Source organism: Pseudorasbora parva, chromosome 4 (assembly GCF_024679245.1).
Source record: "Pseudorasbora parva isolate DD20220531a chromosome 4, ASM2467924v1, whole genome shotgun sequence".
Lineage (NCBI taxonomy): Eukaryota > Metazoa > Chordata > Actinopteri > Cypriniformes > Gobionidae > Pseudorasbora > Pseudorasbora parva.
Window position 1 is genome coordinate 28,022,286 of NC_090175.1, and position 22,664 is coordinate 28,044,949.

At 36.6% G+C, this 22,664-nt stretch overlaps 2 protein-coding genes across 3 annotated transcripts in view; one reads left to right on the top strand and one right to left on the bottom strand.

Moving 5' to 3' along the window:
* Positions 1–989: 989 nt before the first annotated feature.
* inab (internexin neuronal intermediate filament protein, alpha b) lies at positions 990–6,187 on the bottom strand. Its single transcript, XM_067441431.1, has 3 exons — positions 4,789–6,187; positions 3,567–3,691; positions 990–3,349 (listed from the first exon to the last, which is right to left on the bottom strand). The coding sequence occupies exons 1-3, from the start codon at positions 5,818–5,820 to the stop codon at positions 3,094–3,096; spliced, it is 1,413 nt and encodes a 470-aa protein (XP_067297532.1). The 5' UTR covers positions 5,821–6,187; the 3' UTR covers positions 990–3,093.
* Positions 6,188–11,197: 5,010 nt separating this feature from the next.
* The window catches only part of nt5c2b (5'-nucleotidase, cytosolic IIb), a 36,146-nt gene continuing 24,679 nt past the window's right edge, over positions 11,198–22,664 (top strand). Inside the window, exons 1-3 of one of the 2 annotated variants that reach the window (XM_067441437.1) lie at positions 11,198–11,398; positions 13,233–13,356; positions 18,175–18,248. In XM_067441437.1, the coding sequence (XP_067297538.1) occupies positions 13,253–13,356; positions 18,175–18,248 (178 nt within the window). In that variant the 5' untranslated portion in view covers positions 11,198–11,398; positions 13,233–13,252. The remainder of the gene's footprint in view (positions 11,399–13,232; positions 13,357–18,174; positions 18,249–22,664) is intronic. The other variant, XM_067441435.1, reaches the window with a different exon arrangement.

Here is a 22,664-nt window from a genome sequence, read left to right on the forward strand (position 1 = left end):
GCCTGCACAGTGGTAAGAAGGCATGATGGATCCATGTTCTCATTCTGTTTACGCCAAATTGTGACCATCTGAATGTCTCAACAGAAATCGAAACTCATCAGACCAGGCAACATTTTTCGAGTCTTCAACTGTCTAATTTTGGTGAGCTTGGGCAAATTGTAGCCTCTTTTTCCTATTTGTAGTGTAGATGAGTGGTACCCGGTGGGGTATTCTGCTGTTGTAGCCCATCCGCCTAAGGTTGTGCTTGTTGTGGCTTTACAAATGCTTTCCTGCATACCTCGGTTGTAACGAGTGGTTATTTCAGTCAAAGCTGCGCTTTGAAACACGCAGCCCGGCCCGCCTGGCACCAACAACCATGCCACGCTCAAAAAAACTTAAATCACCTTTCTTTCCCATTCTGACATTTAGTTTGGAGTTCAGGAGATTGTCTTGACCAGGACCAAACCCCTAAATGCATTGAAGCAACTGCCATGTGATTAATGAGAAATTGAACAGGTGATCCTAATCCTTTAATCAAAAATCAAATTTAATCTCATAAACTGCTAGGCAGGCTAAACATAAGTATACATTATACTTATGTTTTAAGTGGCTGACCTTTATTATAATAAAACTAGAGATGTATCTACTAGTTTGCCTTTATATGAGAATATATTTCTGCAATAAATGTACACATTAAAGGATAAAACTTTAAGGCTGGTAAAGTGGCTAAAATTGTATGAATATTACATGTAATACCTAATGCTATTTTTGTCTTCATTTCTATATATTTTATATATCAATATGTAGCTATACCCGGTCAATGCATACATTGCGCTATATTGAAAAATATAAGCACTAGTTCTCTGCAACACTGAATTATTATGTACAATGCTACATTAAGTGCAATGATACAAAATAAAACAGTTTTGTTTGCAGTAGGATGTAAGAGTTTAAGGATCATCAGAGCTTTCAGAAATCACACTAAATTACCAACAATAGACACGTTGAGATGGGCTTCATAATGTCTTTATTGGTCATGTGCCATACAGCAGTAAGATGATGATTAAATAGAAATGACATCAACTACATTCAGCTCCTAAAGTTTTAAGTCATCCAGTACACAGTGGCCCCTACACACTAGATAGCAAACAAGGTCACATTCTTAACAGAAATAAAATATTAATGCACACCCTGCCAGATTCAGAAAGCTGCTGGTGGCTTAAGGCATTTTTATAACCTAGAGCATTCATACATAAACAGTAGCATTTTAGATTAATTGTTCTATATTGGTGTAAAAGTGGTTTGCCTTTTTACGGAGGAATGTTGATCGCACATGCATTACAAACGGTTGGCAGTGCAGGTTTGAAATCTGTCTTCTTCAAACTACATACGCGTTCCGCAATCACCGTCAGCCCTCGTGAAAATAACCTAACAATTCCGAAAATGTTTAGATCTGATGTAGGTTTTTGTGACAGGGTTACCAGGTCTAATGAGCATCTGTGAGAATGGAGAGACAAATTTCCAGATTTGCCTGACATTCCCTCGCAGCTAAGCATGCCGATGTCACAGTGTTTATCGGGAGAAATGAATTCCTACTGAGAGAAATCCATTCACTTGCTTCCTAACACGATTCTTAAAGTGAATTAAGTCCAACTTTATCAATCCGTTTAAACCATTGAAAGAGTGCAGCAAGTCAGGCTTAACAAAGCCATAGAGGCAAGAGGCAAGTGGTATCAAAACCTGGCAGTGTAGCAGAAGTGTTATGAGGATATTTCGATATTTCATGATATAAGTTTATCTAAGAGATTCATTGTTGACCCATTGAGGTTCACTATGACGAAGGGATATACTTTTCATGAGAGTACACTGAGTGTAGAGAACTAGATTCAAGTATGAAGTTTAAGTGTTTGAGACACGTCGTGATAAGTTGTGTTGGTGACTGCGTTTTCACACTGCCAATGTGCTTCAGGTATCCACAAGTATACAAGGAGATTATTCAGATGTTTATGTATATTCTAACTTCTAAACATATTTAGTTTTCTTGCATCCGTCCAAACACAACCAATTCTTGACAAACTCAGAAGCAGCAAGGTATAGTAAACTTAAAGCTGGCCATTCATTTATTGTTTCCCATTCAAACACACACTTTCTTTTCACAATACCCATCTCCCTATTTCCCCAGTCATTCTACCCTTTTGTTCTGACAGTTGATATGGATGAAATTCTGTTTACATACATTTAAGTGCCCTGACTTGATTGGCTATACAGTAATTGTCAAATTTCTTATTAATTACTAGCATTTAGCAGCATGTGAAAGGCTTCAGCAGTATTGTGTAACATTCTCGCTCCCAGAACTAATGCAGCTTTAAGGACTGAGAGGGATGGCAGGCACACTGCTATCAAAGTATTGGTAAACTACTATTGGAGAACACACCGTCACCATGCAAACAGCAGACACACCTCATGCAGTGAGGACTTGCTATCAGGCTCAAATCCTTGTCCGTTTTTAAAGGGCAAGTGGGTGGGTGTTGGAAGAAGATGTTTAAAGAGGATTCAAGAGCAGTCTTGGAGAGGAATTTGACCGAGTGGATTTTTTAAAACTATGTATATATAGTTATGTATTTTTATTTATGTATTTGGCAAGAGTGTATGAGCATGCCAAGAAGTTTACTGGTGTCAAGAAACAGATGCAATTGTTACAAGGGCTGGCGAAATGCAAAGACAACAATAATTGCTTTGTCATTACATACAGCTTACATTATGAGACATTATGATTTGTGCTGGCTTGTGGAAAAATCTAAACACTTGAACGTTTCTTTAACAGGGTGTGCTGAAAGAAGCCCATTATAGTGCAGTTAACAGAGGCAATATGAGCACATTGCAGCTCTGGAAATATATGCGCTGAACAATGTGACACCTGGGGTGTCTTGAGCAGTTAGTGGTTTGCTACAGAAGGACTGCTGTCCTGTGACTGAGTGGGTGGTGAATTAGTGGAGAATAAGTTGAAATACACTAGATTCCTCTCTGAGACCCCCTTTTTGGAGGGGAGTTACTTGGGAAAAGGAAAGAGAGTAAGGGAGAATGCAGAGGGAGGAGAGGATGAAAGTAAGACATTTAGTTTTTCTGGTTGGTGGAATTCACATCTCCTGAGTCGATCTTGTCACCCTTCTTGGAGTCGTCAGACTGGGAGGAGCCTTTGACGGATTTGCTGCTCTGCTGATATTTGTCGTCATCATCCTTGCCCTCTTTCTTTGCGCTCACGCTGGTGCTGCTGTACATACGGGACTGGTAGCTGTAGCCGGACACCGAGCCGGGGGTGGGGTAGTGGATCCCAGTGCTTATACGTGTCTCCTCCCCTTCCAACAGTTTCCTGAGATGGCCGATAAAGGAGAGGGTGAACAAAGAGAAGGTGGTGAGGGTGTGGTGGAAAAAGGGCAATGCATTTCTGTATCACATCAGCTGGTTCCATAAGAGTAACTCTCACACTTTTAATTTTAGTTATGCCGATAAAAAATGGATAGTATGACATTACAGACATTTCACTATAGCATTCACCTAAACATGACAAAAGCAAACGTTGTTTATACCTGTAAGCAGCAATTTCTATGTCAAGCGCCATCTTGACATTCAGCAAGTCTTGATACTCCCTAAGGTGACGGGCCATCTCATTCTTAGTGGTCCTCAGTTCATTCTCCAGCTGCCCAATTGAATCCTGGATGATGTTACATGATATAGTTAGAATAAATAACGGCTGCATTTACAGTTAATGATTTGATTGGATGATAGAAATATTTTCGCAGTGATGAACCATTTTTGAGTTCCCCGAAGAACCTTTTAGTGAACAGATCTCTCTGATTTTCTTTTTTTAAAGAACTCTTCGTCCACTATTAAGAATATTTTGTGCAATGTGCAAAGAAAGAAAGAAAGAAAGAAAGAAAGAAAGAAAGAAAGAAAGAAAGGAAGGAAGGAAGGAAGGAAGGACGGACGGAAGGTAGGAAGGAAGGAAGAAAGAAAGAAAGAAAGAAAGAGAGAAAGAAAGAAAGAAAGAAAGAAAGAAAGAAAGAAAGAAAGAAAGAAAGAAAGAAAGGTAGGAAGGAAGAAAGAAAGAAAGAAAGAAAGAAAGAAAGAAAGAAAGAAAGAAAGAAAGAAAGAAAGAAAGAAAGAAAGAAAGAAAGAAAGAAAGAAAGAAAGAAAGAAAGAAAGAAAGAAAGAAAGAAAGAATTTTTACCTAAATTAAAATCCGGTGTAAGCGGAAAAGCTTTTAGTCATGGGCCAAACCACTTATGCATTATTTAATGACACTTTGTTATCATTATTTCATGATAACTGTTTTATTAAAAGGTTTGGGAGGACATATAAATAAAATATATAATACAGTCTGTTCATTTATCGTTGTCTGGTAGGCTAACTGTCTGAAGTAAATTTAGCACCATGGACAGAGCAGTAACACTCAGTCAGCTGCTGTGGTCACGCCCATTCCACGGGGATCTTTTGTTTGCTGTTTGGTTAACAGAAACACAAGTTTCAAACGCTGATATATATATATATATATATATATATATATATATATATATATATATATATATATATATATATATATATATATATATATATATATATATATATGCTATTTATTTTTTTATTTATTTTTTTATTTAGGCTATTTATTTATTTTAATTGGGTTATTTTTCCCTTAATTTTTGTTGGCTGTTTTAAGAAAGCGCCAATATTCTTGTAATCATTTTCTTTCTTTCTTTCTTTTTTTAAGTGGAAATCGTTAACGCTTTTATCAAAATGGATACAACCAACCTGGTAACCCATGATCTCAGCGTTGTTCCTCTCCTCCATCTCATGAAGCTGCCTTTCCAGCGATTCGTTGGTTCCCTTTAAACTCTCGATTTCAATGGTCTTGGACTGCAGCTGTCTCCTGAACTCGTTGAGCTCTTCCCGACTCGCACGAATGACCTCGTTGCTCTTGTTGGCCTGGTCGCTAAGATCGGCGAACTTGGACTTGTACCACTCTTCAGCGGACTGCAAGTTCTTACTCGCGATCGACTCGTACTGGCCGCGAATCTCCTTGAGAGCGGACGTGAGGTCGGGTTTAGCCACTTCCATCTCAACAGACACCTGGGCAGCTTGGATCATGTTCATGAGCTCCGCAACCTCCTCCTCGTGCACCTTTCTCGTGAAGTTGATCTCGTCCAGAAGGGATTCGACCTTTTTCTCCAGGTCTAGACGCACCATGGTGGCGTTGTCCACGTCCTTCTTGAAAGCCCTAAGCGTTTGCTCAGCTTCCTCGCGCATTCTCATCTCCTCCTCGAACTTCTCATGGAGTTTCTGAAGTTCCTCCTCGATGCTGTCGCGTTCGAACATCATCTGATTCTTCTCCGCGTTGAGTTCGTCGAGTTGGGACCGCAGTTCCCGGATCTCCTGCTGGTAGAGTTCGGCCAAGCGGGATGGTTCTGTCTGGCGCTGGCGCAGGGTCACGAGTTCGGCTTCCAGCACTTTGTTGTGCTGCTCCAAATTGCGAACTTTCTCAATGAACATCGCAAAACGGTCATTGAGCCCTTGCATCTGCTCCTTCTCGTTGGTACGGATGATTTTGAACTCATTATTAAGCGATGTGCTCTGGGTGAAGTCGAAGCTTTCCAGAGACAAAGATGGATATGCAGATCGGGTGGAACGCTTGTAGGAGCTTGGGATGTTGGTTCGGGTCACGGACTGAGACTTAAACCCGCTCCGGGGGCTGCTCAGCCGGGATGGAGAGGCTGAGAAGCGGGTGGAGTCCCCGAAGATCTTCCGGTAGGAAGAGGCAGAGTAGATGTCGGATCCGTAGCTCATCTTGGCGTTTGAAGACAAGAGCAGAACCCAGGCGGCGTCTCCTTTTATAGCAGGACCGTCCCAATCAATAATTTACCCGAGCAGCTCTTTGCATTCAACCTCCCTCACTGCAGATGTTTCAGATGGACAGACCCGAAGAAATAAGACAAATTAGCTGATCTATAGGTTATTTTTAACTTTTAAAGGCACAAAGAGTGCTTTCTGACTGTTCTGCTCAGTCCTTCACTGGAAACTCAGGTCGGCAGCAGCGAGCGTATGGAACTGTCCGTTTTGGCGCAGTGCTGATGTCAACAAAATGCTACCTTCTCGTTTATTTACTCACACATCATCATGTCACCTCTGTGAAAAATACCCAATGCCACCCCATCTATGAAAATAAGCCATAGAGTCAATGCCAAGAACACACACACATATCATCTGTTAAATCAGAGCCTAACTTTTATTGTTACACTGTAAAAATTGTTTGTTGGTTTAACTTTAAAAAAAAATAGCTAAGTAACCTGGTTGCCTTAAATTTTTTAGTTTATTGAAATAAACATTTTCAGTTGATACAATGAAGGAAATTAGTTTAATAAAAAGAAACTCAAAATATTATTGTATCTGAACCACATAAAAAATTTGATAAATCATGAAAATAGCACAATTTGGCATGTTTCACTGCGTCATCATAAATAAAATTACCCAATATGCTTACATATTTTAATAAAATTTGTATTAACTCAAATTTTTAATTTCAATGAACTCAAAAATTTAAGGCAACCAGGTAACATATTGTTTAAATAACTTTTTACAGTGTAGTAGCTATATTAGTCTACTATTATTATTATTATTATTATTATTATTATTATTATTATTATTATTATTATTATTATTATTATTATTATTATATATGCTGTAAAAAGGTCAAATAGGTTTAATGACGAGTTCATTGAGGGCAACTTCTGTAGGACTGTCAGTTGATGCAGAGACTTCTGGGAATGCCCATCTCTATATAGCAGAAGTATGGTTATTTCTTTTAAATGAAAACGTCACTTTTGAATGGCTATATGTTTGATTCCCCTCTGTCAATTTGTAGGTGGGCTAATACATCCATTTTGTTTTTACTGCATTTTTTTTTTAATTAATGAAAAATATTAAATGTGTACAGTGTTACAGTAAAAAATATTTTCATTTTGTCCATTTTGTTCAGAGTTTATAAAAATAGAGTATTAATAAAAAAAAAATATTTATGCATCAGGAAATTAATCTAAGTTCCTCACACATCAACCAATAAATCACAGATAGTGCATATTTAACCTGTCTAGTTTGTGACAGGACTGTGAATGTAAAAATAATAAAATAGGACTACACAGCAGTCTCACGGCATTTATACACTGCTGCCATCTGTTGGCTGCTTCAAGATCTCAACAGACTGAAGGTAAGCGAACAATTTACGGTTTGGCAAACGTTCCATTATGCCATGTCCTTGTGTGGCCTTCATATCCAGTAAGTATTTCTAATACAATTTTTATTTTTTATACATTTTTATATTTATTTTTATAACACATGAACTAATGAACTCAAGATACATTTTCAGGTTATTTAATACAATCTAGCATTAAAATATTTAAATTAATCAGTTATATATAAATTATTGAATATGATTGAATTTATCTGCCTATATAATAAATGTAATTATTAAATTACTCATTAAACTTACTCCTTTTTTATACTTTTATAACAGTGTGAGATTAAAGATGAGGGAATTAACCCAATTAACCAACAAGGCATTTAACCCTGGCATTTTACATTTAATAAGTATTTTTGGATAAAATAGTTAGTTAAACAATATACGGTGTATAGCTATTAATATAGATAGATAGGGGGTATTTTATTGATCGCTAAAGGAACGTTTTTTGTTTCTAACAACAACACTGAACTGAAAACAGTATAGTAACATACTATGTCATCATACAATACACAAGAGACCATGTGGGAAAACATCTGTCAGGTGCGTGAGGGTAATATAAATATCTAAATGTGGTGAACGTATAATGTACAAGGCAGATGGCAAACTGTGGCTTTCTGTGAACATTTTATCGCGGCAGCAGACAGAAAAGATTACAATAACCCCTCGGAAACACTTTAAGCCGATTGTTAAAGATGCTGGAAAGTGTGGGGATATCATCAAACGCCTTAAACAAAGAGAGATTTTTTTTTTCTTTTTTTTTTATTAATGCAAAGAACATAATAAATGCCAGGGGTAAATACAGTTGGGAGCATAATTACAGGTTAGACAAATAGAAAAATATCATACATATGACACAGTGAGACAATTTTAAGGGCTTTAGAATTGATGGATGTAAGAAGAGTGTTGGATTTAAGTTCCTTACGACAAATAAAAAAGTAGGGCTTAGCACCCTGAAATGTACATTTATGTAAGAAAAACTTTGCCAAAAAAAAAAAAAAAGGTTTATCAAAAAATATTGGTCCTTTAAATCTTTATCAAAGTTGTGCTGGCCAAATAAAACATCTTTTCTCATCTCAGAGAAGAGAAATAGATTATTCTTCAGCACCACAAAAGGAACATAAAGGGTCAATATCAGGAAACATCTTTTTTAAATAGAGCTTCACAGGATAAAAAAGATGAAGTATTTTGTAAGACACTTCTTTGATCTTATTGGTTATTAGATATTTAGATGCCAAAGGCCACAGATTCTTCCATGGAATGTTAACAAACTGGCCATTCCAGAAAGATACAGTATATGGGAGAGAAACAATCTCATATTTCCAATCATTGTATCAAATGGATGAACTACCAAAGAGAATTCTGAAGATCTGGCTGAATTCCTGAGAAGAGTTAATGCTCCGTAGGGAATTGCATCCATTACAATAGCAAACTCTCGCGGAGTGACAGGTATATTATATTTGTTAAAAAAATCTGAATAAGAATATAGGTATCCTTCAGCATTAATTAATTGAGAGACCAAGATAATATTATTATTAATCCAATTTGGGAAAAACAGGGACTTATTTTTATAAAGAATATCACAATTATTCCAAATGAAGTACCGGTGAGGACTAAAATTATGTTTATAAATTAGGTGCCAGGTCAAAAGCACTTGTTTGTGAAAATTTGATAATTTAAGGGGCAGTTTAGTGATATTGTAGTTACACTATAGTAGGAAAGGGAGACCCCCCACCTTGGAGAACACAAGATTAGAGATAGTATTCAAAGGGAGACATATTGGATCTCTTCCTTGAGGGCCAGTCATCCAGGTCTCAATGAAGATTTTGACCTCTCACCTTTTTTGTAATGGTGTCTCAATAGGGACAGTGTATTGTTGTCCGTGAATGTTTACTATTCTTTGAATGTACTGTAATGCACATAACATTTTTCTTCTGTTAATTGTTTTAGAACTATCTTGACAATAAATTCAGAAGTAAGATGGGTAACTAGCCTATTCACATTTATTGACTTTAGTGACAGAACTGTATGGAGTACACAAGATGTTTTTTTTTTTGGTGTCACTCCTATTTTTTCCAATTGGAGATCTCTTATTTTACCTTGTATGTGTATGGTTTAACTTTTGGCATTAGCCATTATCTGAACTATTGCCTCTAGTGGCCACAATTTGTGTTGCAAGTGCCAGAGTGGCACACCTGAAACCAATGCAACTATAAGTAGTGCTTGATCCTGTCTGTTTGTTACCAACACCCTGATGAAGGCCAATGGGCCGATACACGTTGGTGTTTTAATGTTTTAGCCCTACCAATAAAGGCTTTTTACTTTTGCATCCTATTGAGTGCCTGGACTTGGATTTTTTCCTTATTATTTTTCAACATTTAACCCTTCCAAGAGCACCAGAGGGTGCAAGGGATTCCAGCAGCGCTCCAGTTCTCTTTTGTCTATGCTGGAAAGTGTGTTGAGGGGGAGATTGAGTACCCTACTTTAAATAAAATAAACATAATCTGAAATAAAGTAAAATACAAACCTAACAGAGCCTTAAGGAACATTTTTAATTTACAGCTTAATTTGATTTATAAAAAAAAAAAAAAACTTTAGTAAAACTAAAATAAATAACAATAGAGATATATTTAAAATATGAATACAAATGACAAAATCACAACTAAAACTTCAGTTGAAACAAATGTAAAATGTGAAATGTAAAATATTATTAAAATATTAATATACTATTAACTATAGTATCTAATATTAGTAAAAAACAAAAAAAACAAAAAACATACCCTTTAGCAAATTTGGGTCAAATTTGTTAGCATTATTAACAACATCAGTTATCATCTTAGTTAATGTTGGTTTCAAAATTTAATACATTTTAAAATCAAAATTTGTAGGCCTTTCTGTTAACTCTAGTTAATGCAATGTGAACTAATGAACTAACATAAACAACCCCTAACCCAAAGATTAATAAATTGTTGTGTATATATTACTCATATTCATATTATGGTGTTATCCAAATTTCGGATAGGCGAATTATTACTCTCTCCAAAAAGTATTTAATTACTTATTACTAAATAGTTTCTAAATCCAACCACAATTGATTCAAGGATTTACACGAAACAGCTCTTTTAATTCATTCAAATACATAATAACTACATAAATTATTCTTAACATGAGAAGGATAAACATGCATTTTAAAGTTAGACTTTATTTTGAATTTTGATGTTAGTTCTATTGTATTATATATAATTGTTTTATACACAGTATTTAGTTCAATTACATCAGAAGCATAGCCTTCAGAAAAAATCCCTTACTTTACTCTTAAGGGACAATTCATTAAATTAACTAATTAGTAACACTCAACATTGTTTATTATAATAGTTTAATTAGGTATAACAGTGAATAGAATCCTGTTGGACCCCCAGCCTAAATTTTAAGATTTGTGGCCTATACAGTTTCATCTAATTAATGTCTATGTGAAAATGATATTTTTAATATGAAAACGTGTAAAAATATTTTAGTTTATACTATAATAATGCTTTTTTCCCCAACTAGTAGTAGTTTATCTTTAAAAATGTAATCAAGTTGTATTTATTTTCAAATTAATGATTTAGTTAAATTATTGATTTATTTTACATTTTATACGGGTTTTCTCTTAACTTTTAAAGCACTAGCACTCCCTTTTATGGCCTCCCCCTCCTTTAAAAACACCTTGTGTTTGCTACATTAACCAAGGTGCTGTAAAATTAGTTCGCTTACTTAAACTATTGCGTTAACACCTTACTGTAAAAGCAATCATTCAGGTTAAAAATCCTGTAAACAATGATGTGTCAGTGGACCAACCATCTTCAAGAGTCAGGCGGCCCCGCCTTCACATTTCACCGTCTCTGATGTGTTGACAGGCTTTGCTCCTCCTCTTCTGGATGTAGCACAGCGCAAGCACCGCCTCGTCCTGCCCCTCAACAACTGCTTAACAACACGGTTATGAAAAGACGAGCTTTTGATTCACATTAACAGTAAGACTTGCAGCTTCACTTGAGTAGCAACTGTAGCGATTTCTGCCTTGTTTTTATTTCCTGAAGTCATCGCGGTTTACAGAGCTGCCTGTGCGCTTGAGCTTTTGTGCGTTGACGGAAGGTGAGTGAGCGAATCGGTTTGAACTTCCAGTTGTTCTTAGTGGAAACGGTTTGTTGGCATTGTTTTCATTAATGTCTCCTCACTTGTGTTCTGCTTACGTGAAAAGGTCGATGGGTGATGTCTGATGTTCTGCACGAAGCTCAAAATGTTTGTCACTGCGCTGTGCTCTCGAACTAGTCAAAATATATTTTACCAGAACGTAAATAAACAAGATACCAGGCGCGATACCAAATATTATGAATGCTTAACGTTATTACATCCTTCGCACATCAAAACTGGTATATTGTCAAGCTCATTTTCAGCCATTTTCGTGAGAAATTCTGTAGCTGCTTAGCCGTAGCCAGCTCTTACAACGTCCTCGGGGGCTTTGTCCTTGTTTTCCATCTGCTGAATCTAACTTTTTGTGGTTATGACTTGCAAAAAATTATTTGAATAGTGCAAGCAACAAATTGGTTCATGTTAGTTGTATATATGAGTAAGTTTTCGTCTCCTGTTACTGAGGCTTTGTAAGGTATGACTTGGCATAACATTTCGAAGCTAAATCTGGGTCGAACTATTAGTTATTTGTGAATGCCTAATCTCTACTATTTGTTAAATAGAGTTAAATATTGTGAAATATAGAGCTAACGAATGCAAGGTTACCTAAACCCAGCAACCTTCTAATTCTCCCATGACAGCGGAACATCCTGCCAATATAAACAACTTTTCTAAAAAAAAATTTAATGAAGTTTCCCCTTTTTTGTCTGTCTATTTGGGATCAAAAGCACTCAAAAGAAGTGCTTTTCATTTTCTCTTTCCCCACCAAAATTCAGATGCAAATCTGTCTGATAGACCACAGTGAGCCATTATAGCTGCCTGCTTGGGGTACATTTTGCTTATTAAATGAAAGAGTTTTAACCTACTTTTTTTTTTTTTTGGAAGGAGGCCATTTTTTCCCCTGCTGTATGTCCCAATGAGCATACAATGTTTGAAAAAGAGAAAGAATGGTAAATTCATGCATTTCTAAGCAAGCTATTCTATTACAAAAGAAAAAAAATGATGGCAGCACGGCCTGAAATTCTTTTCAAACCCCACCATCTCACATCCCTTTTTTCCTCAACATTACTTTCGTAAAATAGACGGCTGGTGGGAAAATCTCCTTCCGTTGCCCTTAAGGTCTTCAGCTTGTTTGTGCAAGTCAGCCTTTGTGATGGCCACTGGCTCCAGTGTGCTGACTCAAGCTTCTATACTGCATGTCATTCATCTTGCTTCAATAGTTTGGATGGTGCTTAGATTTTTTTGTGAGGTGTAATTTAACTTCTTTCAAGAGAAAATATCAGGTTGTCTGTGTTGTGGTTGCTTGCTTAGATACTGTTTCCATACCAAATATAAAGTATTTTAGACAGAGGTTGTTTTATATTTTACACACCAATTTGAAAGAATCATTACCAGTTGTTGACATAATACTTATCAAGCATTTCTGTCAGCAGTATAAAAGCATTTTACAATGACTTTCACAGGCTTTTTTTAAAGACAGCCAAAATGTTTCAAGACTTAATGCTTTTGATTTAAATTACTCGGATAATCAGATCAGTCTGATGCAATTAGATTAGAAGTTGGCACATAAACGAGCCCAGAAGTTGTGTATTGGCTTTCTTGATAGGTGATAGAATCTACAGATAATAACTAATCCAATCTAAGAAATTTAAGTTCATTCAATATTTAAAGGGATCTTTTGGGGCTTAAGATAGATAAGAAGGAAGAGTCATTTAATATGCATTGCTTGAGGTTTTTCTTTTTCTTTCTTTATTTTCCTTCTTAAAGTATTTAATAGGTCTTTTAAATCTTTTTACAGATTCAGAACTGACAAATTGAATGATGACGACATCATGGAGTGATCGACTTCAAGACTATGCAGACCTCCCAGCAAACATGGATGGCCTGGCAATGAAGAAATACAGGAGAGAGGCCTACCATAGGTAGATCAGAAGTACACACTGACTTTTTAATGACTGTTTAAACATGGGGTCGCTAGGCTTCCTAAGAAGGACATTTCAGCATTTTGAATATTTACACAGATACTTTAATTCTTTCTATTTAGAAAAAGTGTCATTTGTTTGCAATCCATTCATTTTAGAAGAGCCCATTGCATCTCTGAGTGTATAATAGTTCACTGGGCTTTGCATTAGCACATACTCCATGATTTTAACATTTTATGTGCTACGTTAAGAATGTAAGCAACTCTATGAAGAAAGGATACATGTATTTAGACAGCAGCTCCTCTGGTAAATTGGGATTTTGAGCTAAAATAAAGAAAAAGCTTCCCAATTTTAGGCCAACGTCAATGAAGCCGATGGAGAACACTTGCTGCCCTATACGCTGAGCGGCACTGGTACAATTTAAGTTTAAAAAACTAATTTATAGGCCAAACCCTGCAGCTAGTGAAAATGTGCATGGTGGAACACGTGAAATACGAAATGTAGAAGAGCTTGTGCAACCCAACAAATATGTCTGTGCCGGTGAACTACCATGCAGTGGAGTTATGCAATCTTCAGATAAAAGGAGTGCAATACGGTTTGTCGCAAATATCTTACCCACCATCACACTTGTGGCATTATTCCAACCAAAGGTCACGTGTGTACACGTAGCTTACTCCTCCTACTTTACATGAACTTTGACTTTAAATTTCTCCTTGCTGAAGCCAAAAGTTCACTGTTTTTTTTTCCACTACTCAGATAAGTGGGTTGAGATAAGGAAAAGTAAATGTGAGTGTCAAGGCAACGATTCCATTGTCTGTACAGTCTATTTGAGGTCCAAAGGCACTGGTGTTATCTGGTGTGTGTGATGTGCAGTGAAATTGGTCAGCTCTGTGGATCTTATTGGTGGAGCTGTAGAATATACAGAATAGGTGTATACAAGCCCATACAAACAAGGATACAGTCCATGTATATTAATGACTAAATCTGTGACCCTCAATACAGTCAAAGTCACTTCAAGGTAAGTCAGTTCATGTGGTCACCCTCTTTGTAACACCCCATTGCTATTTATATTGGTAATGAGCATACAATAACCTGAAAACCATCCAGGGGCAGATTAAAGTCTGCACAGGCCCCTAGGCTCAGGGATTTCTAGAGCACCCCAAATAACGTGATCAGTTACATGAAAGTAATTGGAACATTGAGTACAACCATGGCTATATTTTAAAATATATAGTGTTTACGAACAGAGATCTGGTCTGGTAAACTCCACATTAAAAGTCAATCAGCGGTTGACAAATTCAGATTCAAGGAGCTTTATTGGCATGGTAAAAAGACTTTACATTGCCAAAGCATTGACTGGGCTCTGATCCAATTATGTTGAGCATTGTCAGATTTACAGACAACAGTGGGCAGCGAATACTAGTGGTTGACTGTTTATCAAGATGATGTTTCAATCAGTCATGCGCCAAAATTTCGGTAACCATTAAAAAATATTGAGCCCAAAACTAGGGATGTGACGGTGAGGAAATTTTCCCACCGGTTAATCGACGTGCGACAACACCGGTAATACTGGTATCACCGACTGGGCTTGAAAGTAACAATGAAAGTAACATGCACACGACCGCTCAGACATTAATAACACAGCAGAGCAAAGCGAGTGGTTTCAATTAATTCCTATGAAAGTTAAGCTTCCATATGAACTGAAAACGCGGCAGTGCACACACCGTAAATTACATTTGGTTTTGAATTAGCGTCAATTCGGGGGCGAGTTGCTTGAATTGTGGGTTCATTATTATTCTTAATAAAAAAATCAACAACTCACAATGACACACTCCCTTAAATAGGCGCGTTTATATTTAACTTTGAAATCAAATCTTTTGTGATGAATGAGATCTGACTCCTGCTGCGTTTGTGCTGCGACACTCATTCGGATCATGCTTTATTAAGCAGACACATTCAGTTTTTATTTGTATTGTCTGTTCTCTAACTGAAAAAAAATATTTTATTACTATAAATAAAAAATCAAAATGACGGTGCCGCGGTGTGCAAGTGATGTTGAGTCTGAACACCAGTAATACCGGCAGCACTTTTGTTTTGGCTGAATATATTTGAGCGGTTGCTGAAATTTTGGTGTATCTCTTAGTTTAAAAACCATTGTTAAGAGATAGAGATATTAGTTTTGAAGGGCCGAAATCATTGACTACACAATAAAAGTTAAAAGTTCTACCAAAAAAAAGTTCACCCAAAATGAAAAATTCTGTCATTAATTCTCATTATCATGTAGTCCTAAACCCGCAACACCTTCACACATCTTCGGAACACAAATTAAGATATTTTTGATGAAATCTGAGCGCTCTCTGACCCCTCCATAGACAGCAATTTGATTACCACTTTCAAGGTCCAGAAAGGTAGTAAAGACATTGTTAAAATCGAAGGTCTAACAGTTTCTCCGATAACAAGGTTAAACCATGTTAGGGTCTATTTTGTATGCAAACAAGCTACAAACGTGTCCAAAAATTTAGCTTAAGCAGCAATATGTAAAACGTGTTCAACGGAAATATCAAGAGACAACTACACCAGAACTTAACTATGACTGGTTTCCTTTATCACTTGAGAACACAACCTGAACAGCAGTTCAGTTATTCAATTTCATATTAATCCAAATTTTAGATTTGGTTTTGGGCTCATTTTAAAGTTGAACATTTGCAGTAAAATATCCAAAAACCACCAGGCCAGTGTTGTTCAGTTGAGTTCTTACAATATCCCAAATGTTTGCAAATATTTGTAAATTGTGAAAAAAATGCTATTTTAACCAAGGAGCCGGAACGTCGTCGTCTGAGGGAGTCGCCTGTCAATGGCGTCATCTGCGTTACCCTTGGTTTGTGTTTTTTTTTGTCAGAAGCGCTTTACTATTAGCAGTGTGAACAAGTGTCACAGAAGCCGCTGCGCGAACACACAGAGTAACATCATAAAATCATTTTAGACACACTTAAATGAATTTAATATGATAAACAGAGAAGTGTTACCTCATACTCATGACCGGAAAAGCGGAAATGGTGCCCGCCACTGGCCCGTCATAATAAAAGTCCCGGTGCTCTCGAGCCGTGTGTTGCTCAACAATCGCTCCAGCGGCCTTGCTCAGCTCCCACAACACTCGGTCCTGCTCTGTTTCATACTACAGTAACATTAATAATCACATTCATGAACATGAGTCCTATCCTGATTCTTAACCACCAGTTGTGAGGTAAAGACCACATGTCCCCAAGATTCTGTGCTCAAACTTAGCTTCATCAAACTACACCTTTGTTTTGAATAGGTACCCTCTAAAAGACGAAAAAAATACATAGTGCAGCTTTAAACTTGAATGTTGGTTTTGGTATAAAAAAAAATTGGCGCGTCACTAATTCCAACAAAATAAAAATTTGGACAGCAATGCTCAAATCCTTTAAAAGCTTTAATTTTCACATGCACTTTCACGAGTAAACAAACTCGAAAAGGTGGGACTTCCCTTTTTACAGGTGCCATATTTCTTCCATTCATTTTTATTCAAGTGATCTGCCTCCTCCCCATTATTATGTCTCTGGTACAGTATAAGTAGCCTATTACATAATAGGGCAACAGCGAGGATCCACATGAGATAGAAGAGTAATCTGTTTACCAGCTGTCTCTAACTAGTGATGCGCACTCTGTTGTCTGAGCCGCTGCGCCCGCCTGGTTCTTCCTGCTTTTGTTGATTGTTCTAGATGTCTTTGAAGGGAAGCAAACAACCCTACAACAACAACTCAACAACTGGCACAACAACAGAGAATGCTATAGAACTGGCACAATCATTTTTGCAACAAGTCAGAAATTCAATGACAAGAAAGCAGAGAGAGGGGGCTATTGTTTAAACTGTGGGGGTAACAGGGTGAACAGGGAGATGGGCTTGACAGACCAGATAGAGCAGTGACATCCACTCAGAATGCAGCGCACAGGTCCTACCTGGAAAAGTGAATCATGGGATGTAGTCCAATGTTATGCCACCACAAGGTAGGTTTGATCAAAGTTGTTTGTTGGTAGTTAATGATTCTCTTTTTTTTGGGTAGAATTTCTCTTTTTTTTTAAACGGTGGACATTTTTATCATTTGGCACCGGTTTCTAATGAACATTTCCACTTTTTTTGTAAAAAGATAATTTGATATTTCATATAATTGAAATATTTTCTGGATGCAATATAAACTTTAAAGGTCTTGTACAATTATGAATGCAATGGCAGTGCGTACACAAATATCTGTCTGTTGTTTTCTGTGATTCATTTGTGTGAGTATCAAATTATTGCATGTACTGAGAGTGACTCAGAATTTCCTTTGTGTTCATATCATGGCTTATGGACTAAAGCACAGAGCTGTCAGTGTGCTAAATGCAGATCATCTTGGCCCCATCACATGGAATGGGAGTTTTTTTTTTTGCCCGGAATGCCATACTGTAGTGGTTTCTGATATTGTTTTCTGAAAGGTATCCCTTATATAAAAAGATTATCTCTATAATTTATTTGAATTTTAATTGACATTATTATTATTTTATTATGAAATTGAGAAATGATTCAGCATCTGACTGGAGTTTGTCTTAGTGCTGTAGAGACTGATAGATTGATATAATTCCTTCACAAGAATATTTGAATAAGGTCCCTTGGTGTTAAATCGTTTGTTTTATAGACCTGAATTCTTATGAAATTTTGGAAAAACCCCGTCTTGTTTTTAAGACTAGTTTAATTGGTTCCTAATCCTGCTAGAATATTGCAACCAAACACACCTCTGACTGTTTCCCCTTCTTCCCCAGAGTGTTTGTGAACAGAAGTTTGGCCATGGAAAAGATTAAATGCTTTGGCTTTGACATGGACTACACTTTAGCAGGTGAGGTGTTTCCTACTTGAATCGAATGTTTGACGCTTTATTATTTACAGTCAAACGTCTCTTTTGCATGTACAATAGTAGGAATGTGCTGATTTATGAAAACCTTGCTAGATTTGTCCATATGTGTATGTCTCTGAAATGGAGCCAGTAACACTCTTGCTTAGAATCTCAGGGTAAACATACAGTAGGCTTTTTGGGTATATTTAGCTACTCCTCACCTGGTTTTGGAATCTGGAAAAAATGAGGTGATGTCTCTTATACACAAAGGGTCAGATTTACTAACAGCTTGTACCAGCGCAAATCCTCTTTTGGCGTAAAAAAAAAAAAAAACTACTGTCAGGATTTACTGAAGACACAGTGTGAAATTAGCGCTGAAAATACGCTTATTGCATATGCATTTGTAGTTTCCCTTTCAGACGCAAAATTTATAGGAGGAGAGTATTTAAATAAATTGTGCAAGGTGATTTACTAAGGTTTTACTAAGCATGTCTTAAACCACACACTAATTTGCGAATCTCTTGGTAGATTACGTAGGATCATTTCCATTATGGAAATGCTCCAGCGGCGTCTGTGTTCTTTGCGCATCGTCAGTAGATCACACGCAGAATTTTCCACTCCCATCAGCATTTTTTTGGAATTGCACTCTTGTGCTAATTTGCCCAGTTTGAAGTTCTCTATTTCATCATAGAGTTTGTCTTGCTGGCTAGGGGCTTATTTTGTTTGAATGACTATCAACATACACAAGCCAGTTATTTACAGCTTAATATACTTATGTCATTTAGGTGAGCCAAGAACCTGAAATAAGAGAGGGTTTGGTTTGTATGGTGCAGCAGTTTAACATGGATCAGACGCATTGGGTTTCCGAAATCCCTTTGCTTTCTGTTATTGGTCCCAGGGATAAAGTCCACGCTAAATCCGGGCTGTGGGCCCTGAGAGAGCAGATCCGTTCTTTGACAGTTAGAATTGATGGCTCTTAAGAGGAGGATAGCGTGTATCGTAGCCAACTGGCTAATGTGGCCTTAGCTAAAGGCAGCTCAGCTGTTGACATCCTCCACATTACAGCTGGCTGTAACCAAGTGCAAATGTTTACAAGTACAAACCCTATATTGTTTCTTATCCTCTGATCAGGTTGCAACCGCAGTTCACAGGTCCTCAAAAAAATCAATAACATTCATTAAATGGAAACATACTGTAGTCTTACAATCCTGAGATGTGCTTTTTTTGCCAACTAACATTTAATACATCACTCTAGATAGTTAACCAAAAAGTGATAGTTCTTTCATCACTTACCCACTCTGATGTCGTTCGAAACCCGTGCGACTTGATTCATTTTGCAGAATACAAAAGATATTTAAAATAATGTTTTTCTCCATACACTGAAAAGTCCTTGGGTTTTAAACAACAATGGACCAAATTGACATTATATGTATGGAGATAAAAAAAAAAAATAACATCAAGATAATTTGAGAAATTGGCTCAACGTTAAATAGAATGATGAGAGTCATACAGGTTCAGCTATCTCTAACTTATAATAAATGTAATAAAATTCTTTAATTACCAATCAATATTTTATTACATGGACATGTTATGTTACAAAAAAATCCCTTTTCGCTCTTGGTGGAGACAAATGTATGCACTACAATGGAATATTAATAGATGTTAGTATTCATTGTTGATCTTAAATCCAGGCTACAAAGAAGCATTATACCAAACCATAGAGGGTTTTAGGACCACTTTCCAACACAATGCTCAATCCAAGCCCTGATTAATATTTCCTGTCGCTTATTGAGTCCATTGCTCAACCAAATCCCCCTTTGTGATTGGGACCAGCGATCAAGATAATACCCTGCACGTGAACAGAGCTGTGGAACAAACTCTTCATCTAGCTTGGTGTTGACAGCTCTTCAACCTGACAGCCCATTAAATCACAGGAAACCTGCCACCTCTGCATTCTTTGTATAAACTAAATGCTTTTCTTTATAGGACAGAGAAATAAAACCTTGTTTAAAAAGCAGGGTAACTTTTTCTTCAGAACATTTTTTTAAATCAATTTACTAAATGAAAGACGCATTCATTACATTCTATATGCTGTTGTTTAAAAACCTGACAGCAGTCCAAAGTCAACCACAAGCTAAATGCAGCCATAACGTGTTAGTTAGGGAGAGCTTGACAGATGGACTGAAGGGTTGGGGGAGTTTGTTTGTCCAGTACAACGAATACAAATGACATTTTTTTTTTTACGAAAGGTAACATGAGCTATGAACTTCAGCCTGTCATCACACCCTCATGCTGATCACGTATGCATGTGTAATAATCTTTCCAGGAGTGTATGCGGTGCATGGAGGAAGAAACTTGAATCTTCAGTGGCCCTATAGGGTGACACACAGGTCGTTGAAAACAAGTTTGGAGCTGTAGAATTGGGAATGACAAATCTAAGATGTTGTAAATGAAAACATGGGGACTTTGGGGATCTTAAATGACTTTTTGGGAGGTTCTAATAATCAATTTACCTAAAAGTAATACAGTGGACTTATGTCACATATACAGAAGTTTAAGGCTTAAAATAGCTGGCGTCATCTTACTGTCATCAGTAATGGAGGTGAAAACTCAGAATAGAGTCAGCTTAAATGGTTAGTTCACCCAAAAGTTAAAATTTGCCCATAATTTACTCACCCTCCTGCCATTCTAGGTGTATGACTTTATTCTTTTGGCCAAACACAATCAGAGTTATATTAAAAATATCCTCGCTCTTCTAAGCTTTGTAATGAGAGTAAATGGTAACTTAGATTTTGAGGCCCAAAAAAGTATCTATATCCATCCATCATAAAAGTTATCAATTCGGCTCCAGGGGGTTAATAAAGGCCTTATGATGCAAAGTGGTAATCAAATAGCTTAAGTTTAGGTGAGAGTAGACTTCAAACAAATAGGGCTCGGCAACAAACAATATTTCTCTTTAATAATTCTGGTTTTAGACTTTTAATTTGTGACCCGTCTTTTGTTTTGCTCTATCCTATCTTCCGCGTTGGGGCAGAGTTCATTCTTTCACCAGAATTATACTTGTGTACTGGAAGTCAGTTATTATACTTTATAAAGTTATAAAAATATATATTTTTCCTACAAAAAAAAAAAAGAGCCTTTTTAACCCCTTGGAGACGTATGGATGACTTTCATGATGATGGATGCACTTTTTTGGGCTTTAAAATCTTTTACTAATAACTTCCATTATAAAGCTTGAAATGAATGTGTTTGGTTGAAAGAAAGTCATATACATTTTTTTTATGATCATCGTTTGATCTGTATTTCACAGCAATGGATACCTCTGAACCTTTTTTTTTGGTGTATTGTTAATAATCATAAACTAATTTAAATCTTTAAACCTTTACCCCAACTATTTGTAGGCCACATATAATGAGGTATAGATGTTCTGTCTGCAGACCTCAGTAAAACTGTTTTCATTTCACCCTAGCAGTAGTCTGCTAGCTCAGGGACAAGATTGTCCAAGGTCAACACTGGTATGCAGTTAAGCAAAGAGCAATGATGGGAATAGTGACTGAGAGGGAAAAAGAGGCTCAAAATAGGTTTCGCTGTAGCTTCATGGAACTTAGTGAATAGGAGAGAGAAAAACACAAGGGAAGGGGCAGTTGTGTTTATGTACAGCTGCTATCTGGGTGGAAGAATCTGGCCTGAGCCAGTGACTCTGTTGGGGTTTGCTTCCCTATGTGCGCCAGTACTTCTGCTGTGGCTCTGTTGGGGATTCAGTTCTTTCCACCTCCCCCTCAACAGCCTGTCTATCATCTGTAAAAATTCAAAGCCTGGAACACACCTGAAACTCACCGGATACAATTCTAAAAATAACATCTCATTTAACGTACAGATTGGTAAATTGTGGTTGGTTAAGTCAGTTTGATGGAACTGGAAAAATTTGGTTATGACAGTCTGTATATTTTAGGAAAATAACAAAGGAATTGGTAGCTTCCTTTGTTTGAAAAAAGAAAAAAGAAAAAAAAAGATACACTGTAAAAAAATATTTAGAAAAAAGTTACCTGTTTGCCTTAATTTTGAGTTCATTAAAATTAAACTTTTGAGTTAATACAATGAATTTTTTTTAAAGTTTTGACAGCCTTTATTAAAAGATTTTGTAAGCATATTAGGCAATTGAGTGTGTTTTGTTTCTAATGACGCAGTGAAACATGCCAAATTGTGCTATTTTCAGGATTTAACACATTTTTTATGTGGTTCAGATACAATAATATTTTGAGTTTCTATTTATTAAACAAATTTCCTTTATTGTATCAACTCAACTTTTTAAATTTCAATCAACTCAAAATTTTAAGGCAACCAGGTTACTTACTTTTTTAAGTTAAACCAAGAAAAACTAACAATTTTTTTTTACAGTGTAGCCATAGCTTGTAAATC

Excerpts from the sequence above, each read along its gene's own strand:
- inab (XM_067441431.1), bottom strand. The coding sequence starts at position 5,820 with ATGAGCTACGGATCCGACATCTACTCTGCCTCTTCCTACCGGAAGATC. Across the intron at positions 3,692-4,788 it reads CTGAGATCATGGGTTACCAG|GATTCAATTGGGCAGCTGGA; the intron begins GTTGGTTGTATC and ends AACATCATCCAG. Across the intron at positions 3,350-3,566 it reads ATAGAAATTGCTGCTTACAG|GAAACTGTTGGAAGGGGAGG; the intron begins GTATAAACAACG and ends CGGCCATCTCAG.